General features: G+C 36.4%; 1 protein-coding gene across 1 annotated transcript in view; it reads left to right on the forward strand.

The window, feature by feature from the left end:
* Nucleotides 1-20,088, forward strand: part of LOC149080485 (uncharacterized) — a 137,165-nt gene that overhangs the window by 71,471 nt on the left and 45,606 nt on the right. The window contains exons 20-23 of the mRNA XM_089239586.1: nucleotides 8,813-11,601; nucleotides 15,398-15,560; nucleotides 15,683-15,852; nucleotides 16,030-16,192. Coding sequence (XP_089095712.1) covers nucleotides 8,813-11,601; nucleotides 15,398-15,560; nucleotides 15,683-15,852; nucleotides 16,030-16,192 — 3,285 coding nt within the window. The remainder of the gene's footprint in view (nucleotides 1-8,812; nucleotides 11,602-15,397; nucleotides 15,561-15,682; nucleotides 15,853-16,029; nucleotides 16,193-20,088) is intronic.

Below are 20,088 nucleotides of genomic sequence, written 5' to 3' on the forward strand. Positions count from 1 at the left end.
TTAGTTTTGTTAGCATTTAGCCTAAGTCGAAGATTTCGAATTCTTTTATTTATTGTATATATGTCTTTTTCCAAATTTTTTATCAGTTCTTCAGTTGTTTCAGCGGAGGAAACCAGAACTGTATCATTTGCGAATGAAACAAGTTGACCGGAAATATTGATATTATGAATTTCATTAGTGTAAATAGAAAACAGGCCAGGAACTCGGACCCGGGACTGATCCCTGAGGTACGCCTGTATCTATTAGCCCTTATCTGACTTATCGCATTGCCTACTTTAACGGCCTGTCTTCTATTTGTTATAAAAGATCTGAACCAATCGAGCGGAAGCCCTCTTACTCCAATATTTTTAGTTTTTCCAATAAGATATCCCGGCTTACCGTATCAAACGCTTTACGGATGTCTATAAATACAGCTGCTACTTTTTGTTTTTATTTATTTTATTTTGTATATAATCCATTAATATTAATGGATTATATACAAAATAAAATAAATAAATAAATAAATATGATTAAATATTTAATCATAGCCATTTCAGTATTCCTTTTTTCCCTGAAACCAAATTGATGATGTGAGTAGAAGGCAATGGCGTGTAAATAACTACTATATATAAGTTGTTGTTTTACCCATTTCTCTAATAATTTCGACATAATAGGTAAAATCGAAATTGGTCTGTAATTGTTCATGTCATTTTTGTTACCTTTCTTGTATATAGGCGTAACAATCGACTTTTTTAGTTCATTATAAAATATTCCAGTATTTAGAGATTTATTAATCAGATGGGTTATTAGTGATGGGTGGTGATGATAGATAATTTTAATCATTCTTGGTGTCAGACCATCACTTCCTGCCGGCTTATTAATATTAATTGAGTTAACCAAGCTTTCAGTTTGTGGAAGTCAATTTCGTGAAGAACAATTGAATTGAGTTGAGAACTTTCGTTGTTTGCAGAGTCATTTATATGATTGTTTACTTCAGTATCCCTCACTCGATTTATAACATTATCATTAAAATCGTTAGCTAGCTTATTTTGATCATCACAATTGGGTAATTTCATAATTTTTTTGTTGTTTACAAAATGGTTTATAAATTTCCACTGTCTTCTTTTATTTGATCCAAAATTGATAAACTTTTCCCTAAAATAATTATCTTTCTGTTGTTTGATTGCTTTCTTTAAATTAGTATTATATTGTTTATATTTGATTTCATAATCATGTCTGAATGGATTTTTACGATGCTTCATATATAGTTTTTCCTTAATATTTATCATTTTAATTAGGTCATCCGTAATCCATTCACTAAGCTTTACCCTATTTCTATCTTTAACATACCTTTTTTTTATAAATAAGCTTGAATTCAATCTAAGGATGTCAATAAAACGTATATACGCCTGATTTGTATCGATTTCATCGAAAACCTGCGTGAAATCAACACCCCTAATAAATCGTTCAAATAATTCATAATTTATCCAAGTTTTTTCTATATAATTTGAATTGTTATCGCTATTATATGGTGAACATTTTCTTATGTAACCAATTAGTAGATGATGATCAGTAATTCCCGCATCATATACGCCCATTTTACACTGAAAATTATTTTTTAGCGAACGGTAAAAAACATGGTCAACATCAGTTGAATCAGTAAATCCGATTCTTGTAACACATTTTTCAAATGAAGAAAAACCATTTAAACAGAATAAATTCAAATATTCATTAATATGTATGTGATTATCGTTAAATAGGTTCACATTCATGTCGCCCATAATTGCCATATCCGAGTTTATAAATTTGTTCAAATGTATTCTATGTTCATCATTAAATTGTTCAATGGTATAATTATGAGATCAATAAAATAATGAAAAAGTAATATTGAAATCACAAATTTTTAGTGTTAAAATTTCTGCTGTCTGAAATTGACTAGAAATTTAATTAGCTTTTATACCTTCTCTAATGTATATGTAAACCTCTCCTGATTTGTTATATTCACAACAATTATAAAAACTATAATAACCTGGGATTGTATACATATTCACTTCACATTCCTTAATCCAGGTTTCAGTTAGACATATCACATCAAAATCTTCATTAGTATTTAAAAAAAACCATAAAATTATCAAAGTTTTTCCTCATACTTCTCACATTACAAACAATATATTTCAGCGTCGTATTACAAGTTGTTTCATCTGTATTTAGAAACCCTTTTATAGAATTAGGCGAATCCAAGGCAGGCACTCTATCGTTATTCATTTCTATATAGTTTTCAGTTACCAAGTATTTCAGTTTACAACTATTTTCTCCAATTTTTTGGCGCTTCTTATCCTTAGTACCGTGGATGTCTCCGCCTGCCTTAAAAACATCTTCCTATTTTTAGTTCAGGCAAACTGGTAGTTTTGTTCATACTTGAATTTTCTTACAGCATAAAACAGTTGCTTGATGTGTCGAGTCAAATGTTCATTGATGTGAATTCTCTGAGGAGTGAAATTCTTATTGATGATATCAGTATCCAAGGATGGATGCTTTTTAACAGCATCAATCCAAGTCATCTTTGATGATTCATCCCTGAATCGGACAATAATTGGATTAGGTTTCCCCTTTGTGAGTAATGGTACCCTATGCAGTGGCGTCGGAGCCGGGGGTGCTGTGGGTGCTCGAGCACCCACGAAAATTTGTAAAACAGGTCCGAGCACCCACAGAATTGATTCAGAAATCGAAATTTCCTATATGGAACTCAAGACGAGCACCCACAGGTTCGAAACACTTCCGACGCCCCTGACCCTATGTGTTTTTTCAGTTTCGGTATCTTGGGTAATGTTGAGCACATCCTTTATGTTGTTCAACATTTTAACTATGTTTTAATTTTTCTCGTCAGGAATACCATTTATTTCGATGTTATTTGCTTTACTTCTATATTCCATGTCTGAAAGCGATTCTTTTAGTTCAAAAATGGCTCTATGCAGTTGAATATTTTCATTCTTTAATTGCAAGTTTTCATCTCGCAAATTGGCTATCTCATTGGATAAATTTTGCACCTTGTTGTCAACCTCCTTCAATAATTCGATATGAAACTAAGCTTTTATAGTAATATCGCCTATCTTTTTTGTATGGAACAGATGTCGTATGGTCCGCCACTTGGCGTTTTTTGGCGACTTTTTTCGGCGCCAAACATGTCCGACAGCCCGACTAAAAGTCGCCAAGACCGTCCGGACACTACGGACGCCGAAAAAAAAAATCGCAGCATGAAAAAATCAACAATAACAGTATATATAACAAATAAAAATAATAAATAACAACTAAAAATAAATACTCTATTTTCTTGGTTAAATAAATACTCTATTTTCTTGGTTAAATAAATACTCTATTTTCTTGGTTAAATAAATACTCTCTTTTCTTGGTTAAATAAATACTCTCTTTTCTTGGTTAAATAAATACTCTCTTTTCTTGGTTAAATAAATACTCTCTTTTCTTGGTTAAATAAATACTCTCTTTTCTTGGTTAAATAAATACTCTCTTTTCTTGGTTAAATAAATACTCTCTTTTCTTGGTTAAATAAATACTCTCATTTCTGGGCTAAATAAATACTCTCAAAACTAACCAAACATCGCAGGAAAGCCTATAGTCATCTAAACGGATATCGGAACCCCAGATATTTTATAATCTTCCCATTTTATGTCCCTAATTATTTCCAAAAAGCCATTGAAAACATCAATGTTTTTGTCTTCGCATGACAGCCGGAACAAAAAAAAAGTCAAATAAAATTTAAAATCTCGCTGCCTATTATATTCCGGCAGCGATGTCTTGACGTGTCGCCAGGTATTCTCAATTGTGTTTGTGTGACAACCAGTGATGGAGTCAACAAACTCTACGCTATGATTAACTTTGAGGTGGTTGTAACCTTTTTCCCCTAGATGATGAACCTATCGTGAACGGCTACAAGAAACATCTTCCCTGAGCCCCTCTCTATGCCACCGAAAACCCACTGCCCCTCCACCCTGTGACCTCTATTATACTTCCTCGTCCCAAATTTAGATTCATCTATTTCTACAATCTTCCCTGTGCCGCCTATTTTTTCCGACTTGAGCTCAATATGATCTAGAATCATTTCGTGAACGAATTGACGCCAGTCGGCCAAGGTGTGAGATGAAAAAAAGAACTCTTGTGCTACCGTACTGGAGCTTTCACCTCGCACAATGGAATAGGTAAGCAGCCAAATCTCATGGAGATTCAACTTGCTGCAGCGGAACCACGACCCGTACCTAGCAGACTTCTGGGATCTACAACTCCTAACTGTGCATTCCCAAATGAAACCATCAGAAAGTTTTTTTTTCGGGACAACCCTCATAGCACAGTTGCATTTACTGCACAGCATTTCCGACCTAATGAGCCGTGATTCTCTAAGAAACTCTAGGAAAAGGGACTTATTTCGGCACAGGTAGGATAAATAAATCACGATGTTGCCCACTCCCTCTTTCCCCAAGGTCGCCCTACCATTAGAAAATGTGAGATCGAGGTCTTTAGAAATTATACCCTGATAATTCTTAACTACGCTAAATACAGAAGGCATGCCAACAGTTGAATGAAATAATGAATGAAAAAATAATATAAAGGGAACGGTACAACCTGACCAGAAGAATAATCCAACGGAAACGAAGAGAGAAACAAAAAACGAACGCACAAAACAAGAGACGCGCAGAAAATGGTACAACGACTGTATCGAAGTTTTGAAAAACGTGGTTAACGAAAGAAAAAACCCGTTTTGCGAAGCGCGCGCCACCTGGAATAGAAAATTCTGGAAGAACGAAAATTCTAGAACACACGGCAACCAGAGCCCCATTCTGCCGGCCTTGGCGACTTATCACGGAAAAAAATTCGCCAAAGTCGTGGCGGACCATACTGCATCTGTTCCATAATTTTTTTTCGACTCTTTGTTCATTTTACGAAAAGCAGCTTCAGTTTTCCCTATGCATGTTGGATGGAATAATTTTGAACAGCATTTGCATTTCAGCACCTCATTAATATCATATATTGTGGCAGAGCAAACGCTGCAGTTCATCTTGCAATTTTTTTTTCAAGTGTGTTTATTTTTTTAAATATAGATGGCGACGTAATCGTTTGCCATTTAACTTTAGGGTTAAATCCAATTTTATTTATTTCTTTTGCATCTTAACGCAGCTAATTGTACAAACGATGTTAATTTCCGTTAACATAGTTAAATATATTCTGAGTCACTCACCGTATTTAGTAGTCGAAGAATCGAATAGAAAACAAAAATTTTTTAGCAGCGTCACACTGGCGTGTTTGTAAACAACAGTGACCGTTGCCACCTCCTCTGGCGAGGGTTTTTGTAAATTCTCGTGGTTCACTTCCCCCCCCCCCTAAAAAAAATCTAGATTTTCTTTCCAAATGACAGCACTGCGTTTATACAATTTAGTTGAAACACGTTAAATTTCAATTAAAAAATCATCAAGAGAAATATGCAAAAAATCAAGCTTTTCGTTCCAAAAATAATGATAATAAATTTTTCCCTCATAGAAGATGGATCTCGTACACTAGACAAGACACGTAAGAAAATGTTGAGGAAAAAAAATTCTTCCATAATACTGTATTTGTATGAACACCCATGTTTTCGTGAGCTCATGTACGTAACAATCGATAAACGATAAGTATTCATCTTCTATGACGTCTTATTTCAGCAATACGCCGGACAGCTTTTGATATAGTTTTCCGAGACATCTCACATAAAATAAACAATCACCGATCTTTTTGTCTCGCAACAAAACAGCCGTAAAAGGTTCCCGTACGGAATACGGCTGCCGTACAGACCTAGGTTTCTAGAATATAAAGGTGTATACTAGAACTTCAGGAAAAAAGGCTTCGAGAGTGCGGGTTGGGTCCGGACCCAACGAGGCATAGGCGCCGGAACCTAGGGGCTGATGCTATTTGAGCCCCGCCTAAATAATTTCTGAAAAAACAATGCAAATGCACCCTTACTCTTTTGCGTTCGCGCATGAGTGCAGTATATACGGGGCGACCAGCAACTTTTACCCCCCGAAAATGGCGGAATTGAGGTGGACAATTCCCCCCCCCCGCCTCCCCTTCTTTCTTTCACTAATAACTCCCTCGCTGAGGGAGTGTATGCCATAAGTATGTACTAAACGAATGAGACGTTTCTTGATGGAGAGACAACACCGTTAATATGAGAGATTTACTTAAACTATTAAATTATATGATACATCAGAGACCCATCGGGAACGCATTTTCATGCATGCGTCCGATCTCACACTTCAACATCGAATGATACTACATGATAGTACCGCTACATGGCAGGTGGCTTTTTGCTATGCAACCTACATCTAAAGAGCAGTTGGTATTCGTTAACATAAAAGTTGACCTGCAGACAGCAAACCTGGACACAAAAGAGGGTAAAGGTTATATCGACAAAACTGAGAGGCAGAGCGTATGTCTGTATTATATCTCTGTATAGGCCGACAGTATCCAGGTTGCCCAGCCTAGTTATGGCTTGCACACCAAACAGTTACAAATTATGTGTAAAAAATTACGAATGAAATTTGAAGGAAATTACGAATGAAATTTAAAGGAAATTACGAATGAAATTTAAAGGAAATTGCGAATGAAATTTAAAGGAAATTGCGAATGAAATTTAAAGGAAATTGCGACTGTAATTGAAATTATAACATTATGACAGAAATTTCAATAAAAATTATATGCGTTATTGTGGCAAAAAATATATGTGAATCACGATTTAAATTACATGTGAAATTTTAATTGAAAAATCACAACTGAAACAAAAAATTAAATTTCATTTGAAAATTATGAATGCAGGGGCAGATGTTGGGTGAGCCGTGTACGGCCACATGGGGCGCCGCTCTCACCATTCGTGAAATCCGAGATGAAAAGGCAAGAAAATTTGTATGGACCAAAAAAAAATTAGGGGAAATCATTTTTGTCCGCTTAAGAGGGGGGGCCAAATCCATGATGAAATGGCAAAAAATATCTTATTGACCAAAAATATTAGGGAAAATGGTTTTTTTCTGCTCATAGGAAATGGCATCAAATCTGAAGTGGAAAGTCGAAAAAAATTAGGGTAAATGAAAAAAAAATAAGGGGGGGGGGGTGCCTGATAAGGCAAAAAAAAAAAAAAAAAAAATCTTATTGACCAAAAAATATTAGGGAAAATAATTTTTGCCGCTCTGGAAGAGGTGCCCGATCCGAGGTTAAAGAGCGAAAAAAAATTTATATTGATGAAGAAAAGAAAAATTACAGCAAATGATTTCTGTCAACTCTAGGAGGGGCAACAAGTGATCAGCAGGGTCGTCTTGCTAGCATCCTGGGACCCCCACCCCAATCTAGGGACGCAACTAGATACTTTTTGATCAGGGACAAGCTCGCATTTCTGTGACCCTCGTAAGATGTCGAAAGGGGGAATTCGGTTCCCCTACTAGTCCAGCCCCGCGGGCACCAGATCCACCTACTCCCTCCTTAGTTGCGGCCCTGCTCTATATCGCTAAAAATTCCTGCCTACCAATTTAATCTCTTAACTACTCCTACATTTGGAAATTTTAACATCTCATTTTCGCGAGGCCTCCTCTGCACCTGAGACCCCCCCCCCCCGGGGACGTGCACTGGTATGCCCATGCTCTGCTGAATAGGCAAAATAACAATAATAATAACGAAAATAATTCCGTCCCCTCCAAGAGGTGCATCTAATCCGAGGTGAAAGAGCAAAAAAAAAAAAAAAAGTAAAAATAAAAAAGAAACAAATAAAAGCGAAAGTGGGGTTGTAAAAACCTTTTTCAAAAGAACCTTACAAAAGGGGGGGGGATGTGGCCAACGCGTTCTTAGAAGAGATGGTGGGACTTGGGAAGAGACTAGTTGTAAGTTCTGAAGACCAGTGGCGAGCGAAGTGGCTCACGGTTTATTCAAGAGTCCTTTTAACAGGTAACGGTTCACTTCAATTTCCGCCGTTCGTGGTTCGTCATGATTCGTCAGTAGCCAATAGGAGCAGGCAACATGGGCGAAAAAAGCGAAGCGGTTCACGGCTCATTTCCGACCAATTACAGGAGGCGTTTCAATGGGAAACAGTTAACTTGAATTTCCGCCGCTCGTGGTTCATCACGGTTCGTTAGTAGTCAATAGGAGCCGGCAATATGAGTTGTCACGGTTCTTTTCACGACGTTTGCAAAAGTCTGCTTGTTCTTGGCAGTTTCTTGTGTGCGATAGAAGTGTAAGAGCCGCGGTTCTTTTTTCAAGAACCGTCGTTCACTCGCTTTTTGAAAAGAACCGCTCTTCTGGATGGTTCATGAGCAGATCGCCCATCTTTAGGCTTCAGTGTAGCACGAGAGCTGGAAAGAAAAAGACCCTCCGGCAGTAAGTGTAGTGTTATCTTTTCCCCCTCTCTTCTCAATCGCCACCTCTAAATTTCAAAAATGTAAATTATTGTCAAACTTGTAAATTCAATCTCAAGTGGATGAACCTCCATTAAATGAAGATGAGCGAACTTGAATTAGTGTATTTTATTGATATGAATTGATAGTGTATTTTATTGGTATGACCAAAACCACACACGTTTGTATCACTAGGCACTTCTCTAAACATGTTGAATCAAAAACACGTGGTTACGATATGCCTTCACAGTCTTTTTGATAAAATATGTTTCGTCTGCTTCAAATTAAGTTTAAATAGCTTTATTATAAAAACTATGGGGGAAAAAACCGGGTTCGGTAGCTAGCGCTAGTACTCTGTATAAGCGAAATTTAAATGAGAAATAGTGAAAAGTAATATCTTTTTTTTGTATTAGGTAATTGGAAAAAAGAAGGGCGTTTAGATTGGTTGAAGACTTCGCAATGGAAAATGAGTGGAGACGTTTTTGCAAAAGCACCATTTGTCACAATGAACCTGCATAGTACCCTTCAAAAAGAGATCGGACAAACTGAAGCCGTCGTCTCAAGTGTGGCTGTAGATTACGAAACTCAGCAAACGGCAAAGCAATCACTTCAATTTTCTTCGGGAATACGCCGGAATCAAGCAAAAGTTAGTGCTTCGGCTCAGTTTACCACTACTCAGGCACCCCAGTATAACTGGTTGATGAATTGGGATTTAATTGGGAACCCTAAAGATGCTATGAAAAATGATTTCATTCTTCGGTATAGCTCTAATCCTAGCAGTCGATATGTAAAAATTTCTCAAGCATCACAATTAGGAAATAGGAACAAGCTCTCAGAAGTAAAAGTTTCTATTAAGATTCCACAAGTAAATATCGACTCTGATCTAAATGCAGCCGTGAATATGCACCCAAAGCAAACTTCAGACGTACACATCGAAACTGATTTGAGATACAAAGCTCAAAAGCATATTAAATCGCTCATTCAATTCAAGCGCATATCCAAAGAGCCAATCAAAATGGCTGTGAAGATAGTTCTGGACTATCCAGGCCGAAAAATTATGTATGAAGACAGTATCGAGGAAACAAGTCGCAATATATATGAAGGCCGATCTAAGTTGCAGTGGCAAGAAAATAAACACGTAGTTTTCCAATACAAGTACAAAAAACAAATCGAGAAGTTTCAGAATGTTTATGAGGTGGAAACAAATTTAGTTGCACCTTTCATTGCTAAACCCGCTACACAGAGAGGCGTGCTGAAAATATCGAATGAAAATTTTAATATTCTCAACGAAGTAATAATTGACAAGAGTGCATTATATTTAATTGAAGCTGAACTCAATAAAGTAGGACACAGTCGTATTTCTTTAATTTCCCCTAAAGTTGAAGGATCTATAAAATGCATAAATGGACCGAACGAAAAATATGCAAGTTTTGATGTTCTAATGAAAACTCGAAAACTCCGACACATTTCTGGTGCAACTACCATACGTTTAGGAGAAAAAAAGAGTGTTGAAGTGGAGTTCATTCCCGATGCTACTAATGAACCAGCTCATAAAATAACAATTTCAGCCGGAATGGAAATCAGCTCTGGGCAATCAGTACCATCTTATAAGTTGGGTTCTAAATTACAGCTGCTTAATGTAATTTCAATTGATGTTCTTTGTGAAGGAGACAAAAGTTTTAAGGGAACACATGAGGTCACACTTGATGTATCTAGAAAAGACAAGAAATCAGTAGGAGCACTCGTTCGTCAGGAAATAACAAGTGATGGCATCTATACAACGATTAAAATGAAAGAAAGTCAGCAAGAAATTGCAGTGTTTGAGATGCAGGGAAAACTGAAGGAAACGTCTAGTGGTCGAGAAATTGAATTGTCTGCGTCTGCTACATCCCCGAAACAATTATTCAAAAGACGAGAGTTATATTTAAAAAACACAAATTTAAAATATTACAAATCTAGAAATGTAACAACGACTTTGAGATTGGAGCATGCGCCAGGAAAAAAATATGAATTGAATATTCGATATTCGAGAGATGCCACAAGATCTACCGAACTTGAACTGGGATTTAAGACCCCATGGGAAAAAATGCAGAAACAAAAAATGAGATTCACTCGTTATAGTAATCCAGATGGCAACACTTGCAGTCTTTTTATCAGGTATGACAAGAAAGAAATTTCAATGACTACTATGACCAAGCATCGTAGTGATGGGGTTGCTCTCATTTTCATTGCTAAATCCCCTTTTTCGATTGCACGAGAAGTTGAACATCACGTATCTGTTGGTTCTCGGAGAGGTCAGAAAATATTAGAAAGTCATTTTGATGTTAATGGTGATAGAAAATATGATGTTATGCTCAGTCGGGCGGGTGATTGGGGTGATCTTGAAGTTCAGTGCACATTAAAAACAGCAGTAACTCCAGAAATAGTTGCTCATTTAAAGTCCCAGGTCAACATGCCTTCTTTCAGTCACGAACTTTATGTTTCAGCAAAATCACATAAAATATTTTCAGCTAAGCTCTTTCAACAAGTTGAGAAAGCAGATTACACTTTTCTTATTGATATGCAGAATGACAAGCATTCATTGCTTGATTTGAAAGTTATCAAAGAATCTAAAGGTGCCATAAAAAGGTACGTGGTGAAAGCGAAAGGCCTTTTTACTCCGATTACCTTGAGTATGCAATCATCTAGCAGTGACAAATTTTCCGTTACTGTTGTTGCAAATATTTGCAGAGAGTTACCTGAAAGGCAATGCTATAGCATAAAAGGCTACCATAAAAAGGAATCGAACTCTGAAAGATACATCCATTTCAAAAAAGTTACACTGGACATTGAGAAATCTCAGAATGAAGTTGTAGAACACATTTACAATATCCATTATCTTTTCTCTCAGCAAGAGAAAAGTGTAAAATCGAAATTATTTATCGATAGCAAAAGCAAAAGGATCGGTTATGATGTTTCTCTCAAAATGAGACAGAATGACCAGGAACCTACAGAGCTCGACCTTAGTGTTTTTCTTCTCAAACGCACGATGAGAGGGTCTCTAAGTGTTTTGCATAATAAAAAAAGTTGCTTTTTTGATGCTGAGATGATTCCTAACACTAGTATACCGTCACAAACTCTAAGCTGGCAATGGAGAAGAGAATGGGATTCCAAAACAAGTGACCTCAGTGGAAGTTTGAGTGTAAAAGGTGTGCGACAGCAGGTAAGTTTAAAAACCTTTACCAATCTACTTTTTTTTGCTTGAAATGTTCATTGTATATTCAACTGAAAATAATTTATAATTAATCTCCTTGGCTGGAATTATCGTTCTAGAAGCAGAAAATTCTGAACAATGGGTGAATGTAAACTCTGGAAATGTCGAGATACTCATAGAACTGGAATAGGGCCTAAAAAAAAAAAACCATTGTTTCCCAAACGTTCCATCGCTCTACTTCAGAAATTGTTTTCTTTCATCGCCCCCCGACTCAGGCGAACCCATAGATGTTATACTCGTAGATTTTATCGCCCCCTCCTGGACCATTCCATCGCCCACCAGGGGCGATAGTGCCCACTTTGGGAAACACTGGCCTAAACTTTCTAACCTTGACAAAACTTATTAAAAAGTATTAAACCATATATTATCGATGGATATTTTATATTCTTTAACACGTGCATTATAATTTTCAGAAATTAAAATGACGCGGACAACATTCCGATGTGTTCGAAATTCATAAAATTAATTCTTTTTTGTGTCAGTTATATGTAGTCAATCCCAGTTTATACAGGTAACACCTTAAAGCAAAGTGAATGTTATTTGAACCAGTAGGCATAAAACTTTATTTCTGATGCCGAGTGGTAGGGAACAACGGTATTTTGAAGACACTTCGAAATCGAATTAGTTCTGCCACATAAATGAAATTTAACAATTCCAAATTCACCCAATCCTTCAAATCAGGGGTGACCAACCCGCGGAACGCATGCCACATGCGAAGATATAAACGTGAAGGCTTCAAAAATTTAAGTTATTCTATTCTATTTTTAAACTGAAAAACTCTCTCCAATTTTTGAACGAATCTTTTCTTATGAATAACAATCTTGCAGGCCACCGCTGCCGAGCTTATGTTTGGTATAGACATTTTTAACAATAATTATAACTTCTGATTAAAATATGTTTGCACATAATTTTTCATTTTGAAAACACACAACCATCGACACGAAAAAATATATTGATGGGGCGCAAGGTACATCCCGTATATACGAGGTTGAAGTGCATCCCCCACCAGGCGGGGAGGGGGGAGGAGTTGCATTATAAATATTTATGACTTACTGGGTGGATGGCTCAGCCTCTTTACAAAGTTTATTGGTGGGGGAGCATGTGATGGTGAACTTTGCTCTCAGGTTGAACTTACTATCTATACCAGTGTTTCCCGAAGTGGTCAATATCGCCCCCTAGTGGGCGATGGAATGGTCCAGGGGGCGATAGAAGCTACGGATATAGCATAGGATCCTATGGGTTTGCTTGAGTTGGAGGCGATGAAAGAAAAAAGTTTCAGAAGAAGGGGGCGATGTAACAAAAAGTTTGGGAAACTATGATCTATACAGTAAAATCTAATTAAGGGGTCACTATTGAAAAAGCAAAATAGGACCGAGTGAGTGGATTGACTTGGTAAACGGAGTAAGCAATGGCCTGCTGCTTCCTATCCTCCAGTCATGCATTTATTGACATAAAAACGAACTTTTATTTTGAAATTTTGTCTTGAAAATTTATGAATTTGAGTTAATACTCTATGGTCCCGTGTATATTTGAATATACACACACATGGTACTCACATTTCCCTATTATATCGATTTCTTTTCTCTTTTTTTTTCCTTCTTGATTCCTTGTCAGTGTCATTTTTCGAGAGTTGCTGAAATTTTACGTGATCAGAAATTTATAAAAGTGTACCGAATTGAGGGAATTGGAAATGAAATTCACAAGGAAGCAACACTATTTTACTTTGCTAAGCAAGATTTTATAAGTTTACAGATAAAGTTTCATATATTTAATTTTTTTTTCTTCAAATTTCAAATTTCCTTTATTTAAGATTTTTTAAACACAGTTACAAAACATTTAGGGGCTAAGCAAGCTTGTGAGTCCATTTTATCAGTTTAAAATCAAGGTAAACTTTATATTTTTCCCAACTAACATTTTAGCTAATTAAAAAAAAATCCAATTCAATTAAATTAGTGTTGATGTATATTGCATGTATTGTTTTAATTAAAAATAGGCTAACAGCACCAATTTACATCCGTTTCTGTAAAAAATTTGTTTTTAATATACGTTTTTATAGGGTGAAACATGGAGGGTTGATTATATTCATTTATAATTTTTACCTTAATTTTCTCTCCCAACCCAAGATCACGGAATTTCACAAAAGCACAAGATGAAGTCATTTTGGCTGAAGCAGACATTTTTATAGTTTTTTGCTTAAAACTACTCCAAATTAATAAAATAGCTTTAAAAAATAGTTCAAGGACCCCCCCCCCCCCCATCCCCAATTAGAAAGTATTGAAAGAATAAAAACCCCATTTATTGACCGTAGTTATTGAAATAACAATTGAAACAACCACAGAGAGAGGCGTAAGCACGATTTTCTCAGGGGGGGAGGGGGTGGGGGTCAATTTTTTTTGAAGGGTGTTACCGCTTTTTCCTGAAAAATAACACTAATTTTCGTTCGGAGGGAGGGGGGGGGGTGTTACAACCCCCAGTCATTTGATCTTTGCGTACGCCAATGGAAACAACTATCCAAGTTTACGGATTTGCGTTCATTTTTTCAAATATTTCTGATCAATACGCTTTTGTAATCATTTCTTGCAAAGGAAATAAATCATCGTGGGCTGCAATATATACTGAAAATTTGTCAATAAACGACAAAGATGACAAAACAATATCATTTTCATGACTCTCACCTGAATGCTCAATTCGCCATTTTCAAAAAAAAGTGATAGAATTTCGAAAATCATCAGAAAACACAAAATTGAAAGGAAAGAATACCAATAAAGTACTTTTGATATAAAACATTTTTTAAACATTTATAAAAAAAATGACAAAAAAGTGAAAAATCTCACCTTGGGGCCAAATTGATGACCAATTTGGTGACGTCTAAGCGCATGCGACTGCCTAGGTATGGCATGGAAGTCCGAGGTGCATATAAGGATCTCGTATTAATGAGACTGAGATTTAAAAAAAAATCAATGCTAATTTTGTGACAGCGTATATAAGAGATTAACCAATCTGTTACTGACAGTTTAGTTAGTAGATGGGACAAGGATGCCATGAAAAAGCATAAAAATTGAGTGTCTCAGTCACAGAGCTTTATTCTATCTTAAAGCCAGGTTCTGAGCTGAAAACCTATCAGCCTCCCTTATGTGGGGATGCTATGTTATGTAAAACGGCCGGAAAACCACCAATATAAATTTGAGCGTTAATCTTATCGCTTACGTTGTATGAAGAGTTTCCGATTTCTATGAAAACTTTTGAATGCGTATTTTCACAAAAGTGACCCCTTAAGCATAGGGTGGATACGCATTATCAGTAGTTTAATAACATGAGAACGCCACATAGAACAATTGGGATTTTAAGAAAGTGACCCGTAAGGGGTGTGACACGTTATCCGGGTGACCCGCTAACGAGCTTTGATTGTACATGTACACGACTTGCATAACATCGATCGAATACGTATACGTGTAAAAAATACTCATTAAATTTTTTCTCAAAAAAGTGACAAAATGAACAGTTTTATGAAAATGGCAGGATAGCCGAGTTATATTTGAAAATGAACGCAAAATCCTCTACCGGAAAAACAGGACGTATAGTCTCGGTATGAAAATTTAGATTGTGGCACGACTTCGAGAAAGATTAGCCATACCTGCTTCAAAAAAAAAAGTTATTAGTATTTCTATCTCCTCCCAAAACTAAAAAAAATAAATGAGAGAACGGGTTCATTTCTTCTAATATGCACCTATGTTTTCAATTCTAGCCGTTTTCAATCAAGTACTACATCTCGAAAATGAGGAAGACAGCAAAAGTAAAAATTGACTTCTCAGATAATCCAGAAGATAATTTGGTAGCCCAGATTAACATCAACGCAAAGCAAACCCACGGAGAAAGTAATACATTAACTTTCAAGATTCTCTCTCCAGGTAAAGAATAAAACATTGATGTCCGATATATTTGATAAAAGAAAGGTATTTTTCTGATATAGCCTGCTTAAAAATAAAATTATTTTTATGTTAATTCTCTCTCTCGTTGTATTATTTTTCAGCAAACCAAATTGAAATCAATGCCGTAGCTTCAAAAATAATAAATAGGGACAGAGATACTTATAATTTACGCTGGTCGTATAAACTGAAAGGGACACAGAAAACTGCGGAAATAAAAATGGACTTGAATGAGAAAACTCGCATCGGTTTACCCAGAAATATTCAATTCTTGGTTAGTATATGTAAACATCATTGTATTAATTCAAACAAAATAATTTTTATTCATGTTTTTTTATTTGAAAAAAAAAATTCTCGATCTAAAAAAAACCAACACATGAGTGATGAAAAACTTTGACGATCATGTAATCTCAATGAATCTCATATTTCAAATGTTTTTTTTCTTCACCAGATCGACTGTGGTCCATATCGTTTTTCTGGAGAAATCCTTTCAATTCATGCAGATTTATGGCCTTCCGTTTTCAAGGGTGAATTAAAAATGGTTGATACGCTAATAGCTGGTGCGAAGTTTCAACGGAATGACAAATGTTTTGAAATCGAATGCTATTCCTCAGGTAATAATACAACTTGACCCGTAATTGATTTATACTGACAAATTTTTCCCAATATAAAATAACGTGTTCAGGGGCCGTTAAAGTTTTACTCAGCAGATTTTTAGCCATTTTGACCCCCTTCCTCTCCTTGTCAGCTAAACTCTGGCACCCCCCCCCTTTGTCAACAAAATTTCGTCAGCTCTGCCCATTACCTCCTAACGCATATTGAGATCCGAGACGTACCTCCCTCGGACGATCAAAATTGTTCTTTTGCTGAAAAAATATATTTTTTTAAAAATTAACATTTCGGAAAAATATTCCTTTGTGCTTTTTATTAGAGCCCGGAAGTTTAGGCACTAAAAATGGTCGAATAGGCAGGCAAAAAGACACTAAAAATGACACTAAAATCACCCTTAAAATATATCATATTAAGGGTGAAAAAATTGGTTAAATTTTGACTGTACTCACTGAATCTTCTGTTTCAATAAGATATAATTTTATTATAAGTCAAATTAATTTGATGTTATCATCTCAAACAAAAAGTGTTTGTGGTTCCTGAAAATTTTGAAAATTAGATCAGAGTTCGATTCAATCGAATACTTAAAATGTAATTAGCTAACATGCAAAAATGTAGTTCTAGCTGAAATTAAAAATATCAAAATTATAACGTTTTCATATGGAGTTATTTAAAAAATATTTTTATGATGACGATATATTTTCTCAAAATTTTCAAATATTGAGTTATGTATTTGATTGGTTTGCATCGATTTAAAAAAACAAAACTCTCAAATTCAAGAAATTTTTCCACATCTAAAATAACTGACCACGATTGTTTGCGGTACATTTAATTTGTGTAAAAAAATGAAATCGAAATAACATGAGATCCTGGGCTAGGGCCCTATCAGTTTCCACCCCCCAGTATGGTGTAGCCATGAAGTTAACCAATAGGCTATTGTTTCAGTCACTGGTCAGCTATTCAACTACAATGCTGTGCAATGCATGAGTAAAACATGTGAAGCAAGTAAAAAAACAAACTTCTAATTCATTTTTGGCTTTTCTTATACAGGGTGGGCAAAAAGTCCGTAGAAACTTTAAAAATGAATAAAAACCGGAAAAATAATCGAAATAAAAAAGGGTTTGCAGGGTTAGCATCGCTAGGTCACGGGAATTTTTTTAAGATAGGAAAAACCTCAGAAAACAGCTGATAGGTGTCACTGGTACGAGCTACTTCGGTGGAAATATGCAAATGAGACGGTTATAAGAACTTGCTCTCCTAATCCACAATCAGTTCACCGTTGTAAACCGTGTATGTGGACCTGCTACACTCTGCCGTTGCTGGATTTGTGACTCGCCTGCAAAGAGTTATCCCTTGCGGTAGTGGTCACATGGAACACATACTGCTGTAATAAACAATTTGGAGACCTTCTGTTCGTTATTTGATTTTTTTTTTTTTACTTGTGTAAGTCAGTGCCACCTATCGGCTGTTTTTTGAGTTAATTTTTTTCCTGTCTTAAAAAAATTCCCGTGACCTAGCGATGCTAACCCTGCAAACCATTTTTTATTTCGATTATTTTTCAAGTTTTTATGAATTTTTAAAGTTTCTACGGACTTTTTGCTACCCTGTACATGGGTTGCTTTCGTGTCTAAAACGCTTACAATCTTGATGCAAAATCGACGATATGTTGATTTCTATCTGAAAGCTACGTGTGTGTGTGCGTGTGTGCATATATATATGGCAGAGATGAAAAGTCTGACACTTCTATGCCCAACACAGATTTTCCTATACCTCACGCATTTATGACTATTTGCGTTTAAATGGAGCCAGGACGAGAAAGGCTTTCTGATAAAAATTAATACTGAGTGTTGAATATTTTTTTTGAAATTCTCAATGCTAAAAATATCCAAGCTCTACAGAATATGGCCTCTGAAATTCAAGAACAAACTTAAAATAATGTTAAAAAGGCATTTATGGCAGGACAAATTCAAAAAGGCATTTTTACAAAAAAAAGCTCAAAACTAAGCAAAAAAAGGCATTTATGGCATTTTGCCTGAACTTCCGGTCTCTAGTTATTGTAATGAATTTCAATTACTTTCAATGCTATTTGAACGCTAAGAACTCAAAATTTCTCTTTAAGAAATTCATTGCGACCCACCCTCTAAGCCATATACTAAACCCATAATCCGCTGGCCAAATGTGGCTCTCGGGTTTATCTAATGTGGCCCGCCACCTCAAACCTAATTTTGTAAAACTGAACTAAGCGACACATTTACAGATCGCTTAAGTGACCCGTGGCGCAAGTCCAGATCATTTAAGCTGCTCGCCCATGGCACATTTTCTGATCACTCAGGTAGGCCCGTATCACATTCACAGATCACTTGAGTGGCCCGCGGTTCAATTCCAGAACACTTAAGCGGTCCGTGGCACATTCAGAGATCCCTTATGTGACGTGGCACAGTTTTGGGAGAGGCCTGCAAGTGCAGTTCTACATCATTCAAGTTACCCGCGGCACATTCCCAGATTACTTAAGCGGCTCACGACACGTTTCTAGAGCACTTAAGCGTCCCGGACACATTTCCAGATCACTTGAAGGATCCGCAGAACACTTAGAGATCTCTAAAGTAACTCTATAGAAGACTTATCAATAGGAAGAATGTTAGTTCAGGTGCCAAGGGTTTACCATATATGGCTTAGAGGGTGGGTCGCAATGAATTTCTTAAAAGGAAATTTTTTCAGTTCTTAAATAGTATTGAAATTAACGAAATTGATTATAATAACATATATGAAGGTATTTTATTTCGAAATTTTTATTTTTTATAAATATTTATTAAAAATTTTTTTCTTCGTCTGGGGGGGACACGATCCCCCTTATGCCCTCTCTACGTACGTCTCTGATCCCACCAATATACATTAGGAGGTAAGGGGCAGAGCTGTCGAAATTTTGCTGACAAGAGAGTGGTCCAAAAGGGCTAAAAATTTGCTGACGTAATACTTGAACGGCCCCAAAGCAGAAAGCAATTGTCTCCGCGTGCGCCAAGATGGTCTCTCTCCGCGTCCGGTGGATCTTCCGTACAAACCATATAGACTAAAGATATATACTACTATTATTACTCTATGGTACAAACGAATCCGTAGCGTGTGAAAGGAGCGAGCAATTGTCTCCGTGCGAAAGATTTTCCGTACGTCCAATCCTCCGTAGGAACGAATCCGTAGCGTGTGAAAAGAGCGTAACGCAGCTCACACGTTAGCACGGTTTATATACCGTTTATCAACAAATAACGATCGAACTTTTGTGAATCTGTAAATTTTAAACATTTTTTTTTTTCTGATGAGCGGTGTTATTATGTGTTGCGCTATTTTGTATTCATGTGTTCATTTTCTAAAGAGTGATTCACCTAACGCACCCCTAACTTAGCCCCAAGAGACCATACTGGAAAAACAGTAAACCGACAATCCTGCACTATTCTGCAAATCCTGCCAGTAGAGAACTGGTAGGACGAGACGCGCATTACCCGAATCGAGTATCAGTGTTTAGCGGTTCGATGGAGGTGGCTGAGAGGTTCTAAAGAGAGTAAGACACCAAGTCTTACGTGACCCGCCTCTAAAGCCATACACAGGAGTCTAAAGATAGAATGTTGGAGGGCAATCCAACTTGGTGGAGGGTTTGAAATAGCAATCTATTGACTTTGGTACAGATTGTGCCGAAAAGTAAAAAAAACCTGAACTCTTCTTCCTGTTTACGCTCATCCCTAGTCCCATAACCGTCATCTTGACTGGGTTTTTTAACCTCTTCACGTACATTCTTTTAAAACAAATTTGGACGATATGTATTTGAAGTTTCGGCGATAAATCTAAAAACTGATTTCCTTGCTCGAATGTTAGAAATAAAAGGGGAAAAAGATTAGTGCAGTGTATTTCA

The sequence above is a fragment of the Pholcus phalangioides genome, unplaced genomic scaffold (assembly GCF_987345545.1).
Source record: "Pholcus phalangioides strain wild (caught in Gottingen) unplaced genomic scaffold, Ppha-v1.0 ptg000011l_1, whole genome shotgun sequence".
In the NCBI taxonomy this organism is placed as follows: Eukaryota; Metazoa; Arthropoda; class Arachnida; order Araneae; family Pholcidae; genus Pholcus; species Pholcus phalangioides.